Source organism: Malaclemys terrapin, chromosome 1 (genome assembly GCF_027887155.1).
Source record: "Malaclemys terrapin pileata isolate rMalTer1 chromosome 1, rMalTer1.hap1, whole genome shotgun sequence".
Taxonomy (NCBI): domain Eukaryota; kingdom Metazoa; phylum Chordata; order Testudines; family Emydidae; genus Malaclemys; species Malaclemys terrapin.
The window spans coordinates 224,054,839-224,068,230 of NC_071505.1; the positions used below are offsets into that span (position 1 = coordinate 224,054,839).

General features: G+C 41.3%; 1 protein-coding gene across 5 annotated transcripts in view; it reads right to left on the reverse strand.

The window, feature by feature from the left end:
- Positions 1-13,392, reverse strand: part of STS (steroid sulfatase) — a 153,667-nt gene that overhangs the window by 39,981 nt on the left and 100,294 nt on the right. For 4 of the 5 annotated variants that reach the window (XM_054008226.1, XM_054008233.1, XM_054008216.1 and 1 more), the window contains one exon: positions 12,267-12,388. In XM_054008226.1, the coding sequence (XP_053864201.1) occupies positions 12,267-12,388 (122 nt within the window). Of the gene's footprint in view, positions 1-9,705; positions 9,900-12,266; positions 12,389-13,392 lie in introns of those variants that run through there. The other variant, XM_054008240.1, reaches the window with a different exon arrangement.

Consider the following 13,392-nt stretch of genomic DNA (forward strand, 5'->3'; position numbering starts at 1 on the left):
TCACAAATTGATATGGCTACATTTTAAACTAAACCGCAATACCATGAATCATTTTCAATCCTGTTAATTAAAATAAGGGTTAGAATGTACAATTTCATATCAGTCTTGGGAAACTGGGGAAATTGCAGATTGTGACTCTTTTATGCACATTTTCATCTTCAGAAACAAGTCTGATTTCTCTACTAGTTTTCACAAGAGGTAAAATTCTTCCCTAATCATACATCTCAAAAAAGAACTAGATAAGTTCATGGAAGATAGGTCAGTCAATGGCTATTAGCCAGGATTGGCAAAAATGGTGTCCCTAGCCTCCGTTTGCCAGAAGCTGGGAATGGGCGACAGGGGATGGATCACTTGATGATTACCTGTTCTGTTCATTACCTCTGAAGCACCTGGGATTGGGCACTGTTGGAAGACAGGATACTGGGCTAGATGGACCATTGGTCTGACTCAGTATGGCCATTCTTATCTTCACTGATTTTAAATTACACCTGGGTAACTGAGAACAGATTTTGCCCTAAATTCTTTTCATAGCTTTAAAAAAATAGTGCAGTAAAACGTAAACAAGTTTCTTTTTTTTTTTTTAAAAAAAGATCTGTCTGACACCTGTCAACTGCAAAATCTTCTGTATTTTTTAACCTCAGGTCTCAACACAAAAAAAAATCCACTGTCATTAGCTGAAATAATCCTGCACTTTGAGTAAAGATATACTAAGGGCATAGAGGAAAATAGTGTGTGCTGAGCAAAAAATTGAAATAAACAATGACTAGGAAGACTCCTCTCCTTTAGGAGGACTAAATATCTCTCATGGAATATCATACAAAGTGGGATACTCTGGACCACAGTTGTTGGCACTATACTATATAAACATTTAAAGATCTGACTCCTAGTGGGTGACATTGATGGAATTCATTTTTATTACTGCAGTATATTCCAAGATGCAGAAATTCACTAGGATTCATTTAATTTTTTCAAATGTTGAAATTTCAAAACAAGGGATGGGTGGACATTTTTGATTCTATTCCTCAACCAGCTATATTCACAAGGCAAACCTTTTAGCCAGTAACAGAGTAGAATATATATTGTCATTTCCAGAACAGCAGCCTAATTACTTCTGGCTCATTTTCACCGCTTATCCTATGGCTTTTAAAGTGAATGTGCTACATACTGAATAGCACTGTATAACCATCTCTGGCAGCCTAGGGTTACAAAATTTTAAAGCAGGCAACAGAGTGCACAATGTGGTTGCAACCATTTTAAAAAGTCTGATATTCTCCCATCTTAAAAAAAACCGATTTCAATATGAATCATTGTCCATGGATTTAAGAGTGATTAGTAATTTTAGATGCCTCAATTTTAGTTTTCTTAGCAAGACACACCATAAAGGGGCCTGATTTTCAGAAAGTGCTGAACATCCACCCTTGGAAGATCAAGCCCCTTTAAGGGGTGTTAAACCAGACAGTCAAATCTTTACAATCTTGAACTTTTTCTTTAAAGTAGATTCTTTACTCATTTTTATTTCTGTAACTCATAGAAATGTAGGATTGGATGGGATCTCAAGGGGACATCTAGTTTAGTCTCCTGCACAGAGGTAGGACTAAGTATTATCTAGACCATCCCTGACAGGTATTTGTCTAAGGGTATGTCTACTCTGGCAAGTTTCTGCACCACAAGTTATACCACTTTTATTAAAACGCTGGAATTAAACCTCTGTTGCGTATCCACACTGTGCTCATGATGCTGGAGCGCATCCACATTAGCAGCTCTTGCAACAGCAAAGATAGGAGTGCATTGTGGGTAGTTATCCCACTATGCAACTGGCCGTAGGGTGCTTTGGGAAGGATTTGCGATGCGTCATGGGACAGGTACAGTGTCGCATGATGCAGGTTTCCAATCCCATTGTTTCATGGGCATCCTACTACATTGTCAGCTGCTTTCCAGTTGAAGTGTGTGTGGGGGGGAGAGTGTGACAGGGAGAGTGTGTGTGTATGGAAGGGGGAGAGAGACAGTATTTTTGGGGGACAGGGAGTGTCCCAGCATGCTGTCTTGTAAGTTTAGACAGCAGCAGGAAGCAACCTGTCCTGACGCAGGGGGAGGGGGAAACCCCGACATCAGCCCCCGCCTCCTGCCCTGGGCTCTCTGCACAGCAATCTCTTTCTCTCTCTCTCTCTCTCTCTCTCACATACACACACACCTGCCTCTGTGTTCAACAGCATGAGCATTCCACATTAATGGTTTGCTTTGTGTCCTGGAGCAAATCAGCACAGCACTCAATGGCTGTCAGAAACGGTGCTTTGAAAGAGGAGGGGCGCATGTCTCCAGGGCAGCCGAGTTCAAAATAATGAGCAGAACGGTCACTTGAGGCATAATGGGACAGCTCCAGAGACCAATTACAGCACAGAAAGCAATCAGATGTCTACACTGGCATTAGAGCCCTGGAGCCTCTGTGCAAACAGCCTTACGACTCTCGTCGAGGTGGGTTTTTTGCAGCGCTGCAACTGAGGCATTTCTGCGCACAAAGTGGCTTGGCAGTGTGTACACGTCTGCAGTTTGAGCGCAAAAATCTGCTTTACTGCACAGACATTTGCCAGTCTAGATAAGCCTTAACTTGTTTTAAAACATTTCTAATGACAGAGATTCCATAGCCTTCCTACGTAATTTGTTCCAGTGCTTAACTAACTTACGGTTAGGAAGTTTTGCATAATATCTAACCTAAATCTCCCTGGCTGCAATTTAAGCCCATTACTTCTTGTCCTCTCCTCCATGGATAAGGAGAACAATTTATCACCCTCCTCTCTATAAACTTGAAGACTTGAATTTATGTATTTGAAGATGTATTTAGTCTTCTCCAAACTAAACAACCCAGTTTTTTTCAATCTGTCCTTGTAGGTCATGTTTCTAGACCTCTGTGTTGCTCTCCTCTCAACATTCTCCAAAGTGTTGTGCCCAGAACTGAACACAGTACAGTAACTCCTCACTTAAAGTCGTCCCGGTTAACGCTGTTTCGTTGCTACGTTGCTGAACAATTGTTTAAAGTTATGCAATGCTCCCTTCTAATGTCGTTTGGCAACTGCCTGCTTTGTCCACTGCTTGCAGGAAGAGCAGCCTGTTGGAGCTAGCTGGTGGGGACTTGGAATCAGGGTTGACTGGCAGCCCTCCTATCAGCTCCCCCTATCACCTCCCCGCTCCCCTAAGTTCTCTGTGCAGCAGCTGCCCAGCAGGCTAGCAATTGCTAGCATTCAGCTGTCCTTCCCGCCACTGCCATGTGCTGCTCCTGCCCTCTGCCTTGGAGCTGCTCCCAGAGACTCCTGCTTGCTGTACAGGGGGAGGGGGGAAGTTGGGGGCTAATGTCAGGGTGTCCCCCTCCCCCCTGCTCCTGCACCCCGTTTACCCCATTTCCATAGAGCAGGGGGTACACATGACAGGTTTCAGGACGGAGGAAGCTTCCAGGCAGCAGCTGCGGTCTCAACAAGCTGATCTAAGTAACAAGGCAGTGTACTTAAGACCGGGGTCAGTTACTTAAAGGGGAAATGTGCATCTCTGTCTCTCAGACATACGATGTGTGTCTCTGTCTCTGTCTGCTATGCTTTCTCCCCTCCCTCCATGCCTGCTGCCTTGTAGAGTGAGGCTACATTAACAACGAGTTAACCCTTGAGGGCTCAGCCAAATGCTAGTTCATCATTTAGCAGTAAGGCATTCACTGGGAAATATCCCACCCTCTAACTTCACCACCTCAACCCAGCTTCACAATCATCATCGCTGTGTACCAGTATTAAATTGTTTGTTTAAAACTTATACTGTGTGTGTATATATGTGTACATACAGTCACTACGCAAGAGGATAAATGGACACAAGTCAGATATCAGGAATGGCAATATACAAAAACCTGTAGGAGAACACTTCAACCTCCCTGGCCACACAATAGCAGATGTAAAAGTGGCCATCTTACAGCAAAAAGACTTCAGGACCAGACTCCAAAGCGAAACTGCTGAGCTCCAGTTCATTTGCAAATTTGACACCATCAGATCAGGATTAAACAAAGACTGTGAATGGCTATCCAACTACAGAAGCAGTTTCTCCTCCCTTGGTATTCACACCTCAACTGCTAGCAGAGCACCTCACCCTCCCTGATTGAACTAACCTCGTTATCTCCACACTGATTTATACCTGCCTCCGGAGATTTCCATTACTTGCATCTGAAGAAGTGAGGTTCTTACCCACGAAACTTATGCTCCCAATACTTCTGTTAGTCTCAAAGGTGCCACAGGACCCTCTGTTGCAGTATATATATAGTCTTTTATGTGGTGAAAAAAATTTCCCTGGAACCTAACCCCCTCATTTACATTAAATCTTGTGGGGAAATTGGATTTGCTTAGCATCGTTTTGCTTAAAGTCACATTTTTCAGGAACATAACTACAACGTTAAGTGAGGAGTTACTGTACTCCCTTAGAGCCCTTATCAGTGCTAAGCAGATGGAAGAAATGCTTCTTGTGTCTTGCTTACACTGTGGCTAATACATCCGAGAATGAATATTTTTAAGGGCTTGCCATGGTTGGATGAGTAGGCAAAGACTGACTAGCAAGAAGTTTGACAAGGATGCTCCTTGACCATTGCTCTGAACCTGTAATATCCAATGGCATCTGACCAACCAGATGGTCTTTCAAGGGACAATAATAGTGTGGCCTTTGGTAGTACTATGGCCCATAATGTGTGAAGCAGCATGGGGCACTCTGTGCCAGACAACCTCAGCCTCTCCCATTGAGGTTGTGGGTGTCCCAAGTGAACTGATGAGTAAGAATTCTCAAAGGCATTTCTAAATTACATCACAAAGTTAAAAGAACAAGGTTTAGAATCAGTATTTTTCACAAAAAGGATCAATCCATTGTTTTTGATGTGTGGTTGTTCTTGTAATGAGAGCTGCTAATAATTTCATTTATATTTTTAAAACTCATAACTTGGGTGTTATTCTCCCTTTATCCTGTGTCTCAGTACTAAAGGCAATGCAGCACTGAGATTAGTAGATTCTTCCCCTCTGTCTATGCAGATTAATATATCTCAGTGAATTGTATTCCCCTTTCTATCAGTCATTTATGTTTTCATGATGCACTGTTTTGATTTTATTGGGATTTTATTTCAGTTTAATTTGCCATGGCAATGCCCTTAAAAATATTCATATTGACACTCACAGTTTTGGTACTGGAAGCAACCTACTATGGGGTAGGGGGAGAGGGCAAGGAAGCTGTAAATGTGCTGGTTTAATTTATTGTCTAGTAAAAAATAAGAAGTTGATCTAGTTCATCCTAGATAAGTCAGTAAACATTTCTACTAAACACAAAAATGAAGCTTATGTTTCCCCTCCTTTCTCTTTTTGTCTAAAAGTAGCAGTTTGCTTTGTACTACTAAAACCCTGATTTGTAATAGAGAAGCTGAACTGTTGCTAGTGCAATCAGCTTGACATTTATCAACAGATTTTTACTTATAGTGCAAAAAAACCCATTAGGATTGTTATTTCTTTGTAATATATACTGTGCTGTGTTGTATTCCTTGTTTACAAGGCACGCAGGAATTTACTGCACAGCATGTGCAGTGTATTTCCCACTTATAGTAATGGAATGATGGTCACAACGAGAGGAGAATAGGCCTCTGAGTTTGCAACATGCAACAGTACCATGCGACCAGAAATACACTCTTTATTTGATGAATGCTCTCCTTATAATTATGTTGTCATAGTGATGCATTTTTAATAGCACTAATTCTTATGCCAGTAAAGTTCCAGAGCAGCAGCTCTTGACATTTTTTACAGTATTCCTTTATGTAAATTGTAACTTTAACAGAGAAGAGCAATCCACAGTACAAAAGTACCAGTCTGTTAGCATCAGCAGAACTATAGCATTTGATCAAGTTAAATTAGGCCAGAGCATATTCTGACATATACAGTGACCAGAGCATTATACAAAACCTTAGATGGTTTAGTCTTTAAAAGCAGAAATTACATTGTCATTGATTATGATCTTTTAAAGTGTAAATGTTTAATGATTTAGGATCCTGACCACTTAAGATGACATCTAATTAGGCAAAAAGACAGGTTAAATACCTGGAATTAGAATTTTTCAAATGTGTAGCTTCAGAACATTAATACCTGTGGGCAGAGCCCTCCAGCATCACTGAGATTCAGGAGCTTCTACAAAAGCCCTTTGTAGTACTGAATGTTCAGAGCCAAGTTTATAATGGACCATGCGTTCCCCAACCCTCAGCCACCTCAGTTCCTTCTATTAAACCTCAGAGTCCTAGAGTGCAATAGGGATGGTCAGCAGTTAGCATGAATATGTTGACAGCCAACATTGTCAACGAACCACAGTTACTGCAAATCAGCCTTTCTTCTTAAAGATGATCTCTGCATATTCCCATTTGGTAGAGTCTAGTTACCATTACAAACCCCAAGAAGGTGGGCTGAGGAGTTCTAATTAAACAAGGATTGCTGTACTGCCCTCCCAAAGTGAGCATCAGACCTAGATGCCACATCGAGAAAGGTGTTATGTAAACGTGTGATCAGAACTGGTAGCAGCCCTGCAGCTTTCTAAGATGGAAACAGTATGAAGGCAGGCCATTGATTCTACCAGAACCCTAGCAAAGAGATGGTCAGATTTTCAGTTAAAGCATTACATGTCTCAATGCATAATCTGATCCACCTTGACAGGCACTGCATGGAAATTACATTCCTCTTACACTGGCTCCCAAAGCCTACAAAACACTTTAACTCCTAATGCCTTAGTCTTATCTAAATAAGAACAAACAATAATTTAAAAAGAAATATAAAAGAATCCAAACACAATTTTCTCCCTGGGGTGAGGACAGGAAAAAAGAAGAGAACCACATATGGCAGATTCTAGTCAAATCATGTAACACACTAGTAAGAGCCACTCCGATACCACAGTAGTGGGCTCAGTATAAGAACCTCAATATAAAATAGCACAATAGACTAGCAATACTCTGGATAGGATATGGAACCTAGCTTCTCTTGGTTGACAATGGGGTTTTAAAAAGAAAACACAGCCAAATGGCTTGGTTTTGGTGGACCTCAGAAACAGATTTGTAAAAGGATGCAGAACAGCTTTGTCCTGGTGAAATACAATGAAGGGAAGATCAGCCATCAAAGTATGCAGCTCATTCATAGGCTCTCTGACTCTACTCTGTATTATTTGGAGATCAATCCAATTAACCATGTGGGTGTTGAGGATACATATATCCTAAATATCCATTTGGATGTCAGTCTGAAAAAGGCTACTGTACTAAGGATTCAGTCTTTTGTTGCAGTGTATTTAGTTTATTTAAGAAAAAAAATCAAATGATTTATCTTTATTTTCCTTTTGTCCAGATAAGTACTACATGTCTCCCTCCTTCTGGTAAAACCTAGATCTGCAGTAATTCAAGCATCTTCCACAGCTGAAGCTGGCTAGAGGGAAGACGGTGGAGATTCATACAGGGCTCTTTTGTATTAGCATTGGTTTCCTAAGCGTCTCTGTATGTACAAAAAATATCTGGTTGTTATCCTTTTCTTGGAAATTCTTTTCAAATAAAGCTTGACCACCTCCATTCTGGTGTACAAGCACTATACATAGTCATATGGGGCTTGCAACCCTTTAAGTAAATTTAAATTAGCCAGAGATGTGAGTGCATACACAGGATGTTTTGCATGCTGGCATTCTGGAACCTTAAATGCTCAATCCTTACAAAACTTTTGCTCTTGGACAAATGAAGCTGGAGCTCAGCAGTTTCGCTTTGGAGTCTGGTCCTGAAGTTTTTTTGCTGTAAGATGGCTACCTTTACATCTGCTGTTGTGTGGCCAGGGAGGTTGAAGTGTTCTCCTACAGGTTTTTGTATATTGCCATTCCTGATATCTGACTTGTGTCCATTTATCCTCTTGCGTAGTGACTGTCCAGTTTGGCCAATGTACATAGCAGGGGGGCATTGCTGGCACATGATGGCATATATAACATTGGTGGATGTGCAGGTGAATGAACCGGTGATGTTGTAGCTGATCTGATTAGGTCCTGTGATGGTGTTGCTGGTATAGATATGTGGGCAGAGTTGGCATCGAGGTTTGTTGCATGGATTGATTCCTGAGTTAGAGTTAGTCTTAAAAGTGCCACAGGACTCTCTGTTGCTTTTTACAGATCCAGACTAACACAGCTACCCCTCTGATACTTGAATGCAAGAAGGTTAAGTGAGTATGATAGGATAGCATTTTATAGTTTTCTAGGCCTTTTTTAAGGATACCCATGAATTAATTCTCCCCTTCTTTTTTAGAATCCAGTAAACCTTTTAAATGTATTCTTTTCAAGTGTATCCCCAGCTAAAGTTCTTCTCACCAGCTATTGACTTCCCATTCTCCTGGTGACTTCTATCTAACTTCCATTGTTTCTGGAATCACCTTGTTCCATTTACATTGGAGACACTGGCAAAACAACTTTCCTTTGTTTATCAAGTCTGGTCCCACAACATATTACAGGAACATTTTTCCAGCACACATGCATCACTCTTTACACACCACCTGTACATACATCACACAATGATATTCATGAGCAGCACATCATCAGTTTTTATATGATACTTTACTTATAGTACAACAATTGTATATACAATCAGCTGATTCAACTGCTTATTTTTGGGGTTCAGATCCCCTCTTTTCCCCTTGGGATGTCTGGACTCTGATTGTCACAAATGGTAATAATAAAATTCAGAATTGCATATGAAACTAGTGGTCAAAATGCCAATAAGAGCAGTTGGGAGCAGTTAAAGAGCAATAATTAATAATATACTGTATTTTGAACATATCAGGATCTTCTTACAATATCACTGCCACAGAGAGCTATTGAGAAATCAGAAGTGAGGAAAATACTATATTGTGCCAGGTGAGTGCCCATAGGAATGCTGATTACATCAGCTGAGTACTAGAGCAACAAGCTAGAGAAGTACATAGAGTCTCTTTCTATACAACAGTAACATGTTGGAGTGAGATAAGCAATGTGAAGGACCTTTTACTGACTTGAGCAAAGATCTTTACGGATGCTGCTCTATTGTCTCCAAAGAAAAGGCATTTATGAAGAGCTGGGATTGGAAAAGAGTGGTATCAATGACAACTGAACACTCTCCAGAGAAACTGACACAAAAGGGAGAGAAGAAGAATGTTTAGCTACCACCTGCTTGTGCTCCCAGAATTATACTCTGCATGATTGTCAAGCTGCTACTATACTTCCATACAAAAGTGACATCAAGCAAACTTTATGGCCAGATTCGGCCTAGCTCTGTTTTGCTACGCAGCATGGAGGGAGGATGCAAACGGACTTCTTGCCACTCTTGTATGGCACATCTTAGTACTAGGAAAAATTGCAGTCCATGAATTCTGGGAAAAAGAGGGACTGCTCTATTCTAGTCATTATAGAGGTTGGGAAGATAAAGGTCCATTGCTCCAACCCTCTCCACTCATCCCTCTTCCCCAAGAGACACAAAAGCTGACTAGCTGCTCAGGAGAAGGAGTGAGAACTCCACCCCACAAAGATGCATGGTGTGACTCGGTAGTGCCACCTTGCCCGGTCAATATTAGGTTGGATCTTATCCAAAATACCACACTGCCAGCCAATCCTTTAGTGTCTAAAACTAAAGGTTTATTACAAAGAAAGAACAAGAAGAGGGTTGTTAAATGGTAATGCAACCATATACATACAAAGACTTCATAGTCCATATATCAGGTTCCTAACAGTATTGGTGAGTTTTGTGGCTTGAAAGTCCCTCTGGAATACATCCACAGCTTGGATGGGTCATTCAGTCCTTTATACAGAGCTTCAGTTTGTTGTGAAGTTCCTCCAGAGGCAAGAAGCAGAACTGAAGACAAGAAGTAGGACTGAAGACAAAATGGAGAAGATGCAGCTGCCTTTTATAGGGTTTTGCCATGCACTATGTATTTTCTTTGTTCCAAACACAAGCTACCCAGCACATAGCCTGGAAGCCTAGGGTTGCCAGGTGTTCAGTTTTTGACTGGAATACCCAGTCAAAAAGGGACCCTGGTGGCTCCAGTCAGCACCGCTGACTGCACCATTAGAAGTCCGGTTGGCATGGGACTGACAGGCTCCCTACCTGGCTCCCCAGAAGTGGCGACACATCCCTGCGGCCCCTAGGCAGAGGGATGGCCAGGGGGGCTCTGTGTGCTGCCTCCACCCTGAGCGCCAGCTCTGCAGCTCCCATTGGCTGCCTAGGAGCCGAGGGACATGCCGGCCACTTCCGGGAGCCATCTGAGGGTAAGCACCACCCGCAGCCTGCATCCCCTCCCGCATCCTAACCCCCTGCCCCAGCCCTGAACTCTCTCCCTCACCCAAACTCCCACCAAGAGCCCACACCCCACACCTGCTCCTGGCCCCATCCTAGAGCCCACACCCCCAGATAGAATCCTCACCCCCTCTTACACCCCAACTCCCTGCCCCAGCCTGGTGAAAATGAGCGAGTGAGTGAGGGTGGGGAACAGCAAGCGAGAGAGTGGGGGCGAGGCTCAGAGAAGGGGTGGGGCAGAGGCGGGGCCTTGGGGAAGGGGCGGGGAAGGGGTGGAGCAAGGGTATTCAGTTTTGTGCAATTAGAAAGTTGGCAACCCTATGGAAGCCTTAGTGTTCTGTCCACAGGCATGCCCCTGCATGCCTTGCTGAGTCATAAGGTGTAGCCCTGACCCTTTCAATTTGTTCGCTGTACAGCTGATGTCCCTTGATGGGCCATAAAGCAAGCTTGGCAGTGCTGCCGCCAGTCTGTCTGGGGGTGTCGCCCAGATGCACAGCACAAGTTTGGAAATACAGATATACCTTATATATCTATAACTCATAATACAAAGGTGATACAAACATATTAAAAAGATTATCAGACTTGGCAAATTATAAAATTTTTGCAGATATCTCACACGAGATATCTGGCATGATTCATTACAAATTTATAATATTGGTATCAGCAATATCATAAAGTGTCCCACATATTCTATACAGCGTCACATGTGGTAGTGAGAAAACAACCCCTACAGACCTGGGAATTCTGAGAAACACACTGCGTCCCCTGCTCCCCGTAGGGTAGTGCAGTTATACCCTGCCCTGGATGCAGTGCTGTACCTAGATGGTATAATCACATCTTCATGTTGCATGATTAAGCATTACAATACTCTTTCATTCCATGATCGTGTACTTGTTCTCAAATAAAACACTTCATGCATTTCTTTCCTAAAGCCTTACTTACATGTGTAGCATCTTGATATCTGTTTTTAATTGCATCAATCCTGTCATCTTCCAGGATTTTCATCCCCATATGCAATCCAAGGTGATTATGAAAAGTTTGGGATAAGATGTATAGGTGATTATTCATACCAAACCTCCAAATTATTTGAGGTTTACGAATCAGAGTCTTAAATACACCTCTCCTGACAGGCTAACAAACCTGCTGAAAAGCATTGAAATTGACAGCATGCATGGTGATGCCCAGTGCAAAAGGTTTGTGTCATGTCAACATTCTGAAGCCTTTTTATAATTGTCACCATGAGTGTCAACTGATCTCGGACAAGCACTGCATATTGTCACCTAAATGAGAAAGCGACTCCTTCAGCACAGGGATTTTTATAGGAAGGGCAACAGGTTGATGTTAGTACGACATCTGCCACCATGAAAACTTAGCTGATAAAAAGAACTAGATCAGTGAGCAATGTTTAGTTCCTTGGCCTTCAAAGCACAATTATAGTGTTCATAAAAGCATGAAAAGTCTAATAATTCACTTGGGATTTGTGACTTTTTCCCAGTGGTTCCTTTATACTTTGCTGCTTTCAATAGTAAAAATTGTCCAGTTGGCATAATACCCACTAAGATGTCCAGCAAACATTCTTATTAGCTATAAATTTTATTTAAAAAATAATATCTGGCCCTGACTCAAATGTAACATCATGAATCAGAAACTCTGCTCTAAACAAATAAAAATTTAGAAAATATATTCAGTCACTGTAGGTCTCAGCACTGTGTTGATATAAAACTTTGTTATGCAGCATCAAATTAATGTCAAATAATAAATTGGCTGTGTAGCTAGATGTGTTTTCTGGATAAAAAAGGAGAAAGGTATAAAAAAGATGAAGAAAAACCCCCAGAACTTTAAGCAATTTTTTGTAACCATAGCCTGAGGCTTTCTTCTGATTCTTTTCAAGTTGCAATAAAAATTATATGAAATATTTAATATGTGAACAGGCAAGTTTACTTACTGTTTCCTGGATGCCAGCGCACTGCATTTAAATATGCATTACAGTAATGGAAGAGAAATTCATGCTTGGATCGGAGAATTTTCCCTTGAAGCAAGGGCATCAGATCATGTCCATCAATAATTCTGAATAAGAAAGCATTTCAAAGTCAGGGAGAATAACCCAAGCCTTTCCTGGCTGAGAAAAAACTAACTATGCATTTCCATTTCTTAATAGTGCAAGTGCCATTCCACCATGAAGGCTGAAGTGTTAGAGCTAGCCTTATTTTCATGACTTGAAGGGACACAACAAATTGGTGAATTTGGAGCAAAACCTGCTGACATTTTTTCTCCTTGAGTTCTACATTATTCACAGGCACGTTAATATTGCCTTTTGCTTTTTGTGGCTAGTTGGCTTTCCCACCCCATTCTCTCTATTTTTGGTCTGGAAATAGTTGAGCTGTATGTGAGTAAATTTCTGGAACACAGGCCTCTAGATACACACACATGAATAGCCCTTAATGCTGCTTAAAAAAGTAGATTTGCTGTGGTAGCTGTGGGACAGGTAAGTGAAATCTTCATCACATGCCATTGACTCTGCCCAATGTCCCTAGCTTTTATGGCTAGGGACATTCATTAAAGTAACCTCCAGGGCACTACCTGAATGTATTCTATATGCTGAACTAAATATGAATGCAATGATTCCAAAGTTGAAATGAATTATTTTCAGAATACACGTTAAGGGATGAACTGCATGGTCACCAAATAGAAATAGTTCTCTAACAGCTGCTGGACATATCTGATCATGCTTTGAAGGAATCCATCCATTTAGATGGGAAAGGAGTTATATAATCAGCAAAACATGACAGTTTCCATTCATTAAGCTATCAAGTTGCTAAGAATGAACTGACAGGAAAAAAATAATCACAATACACGGTTTTGGCATTGTGTGAATAACAAGTTTTACAACAGTTTTTAAAAGAGATTAATTCACGCACATACATAGATCAGCAAGGCTATTATTCTTTCAGCTTTTTGAAGGACATCCTGTAAAAACAGTTTTTAAAACAGTTGAACTTTTAAGCTTCTATGTAAATTTTAATTATGTAATTCCCTGTTATTACAACCAATGCTTGAAAAAATTGCCAGGT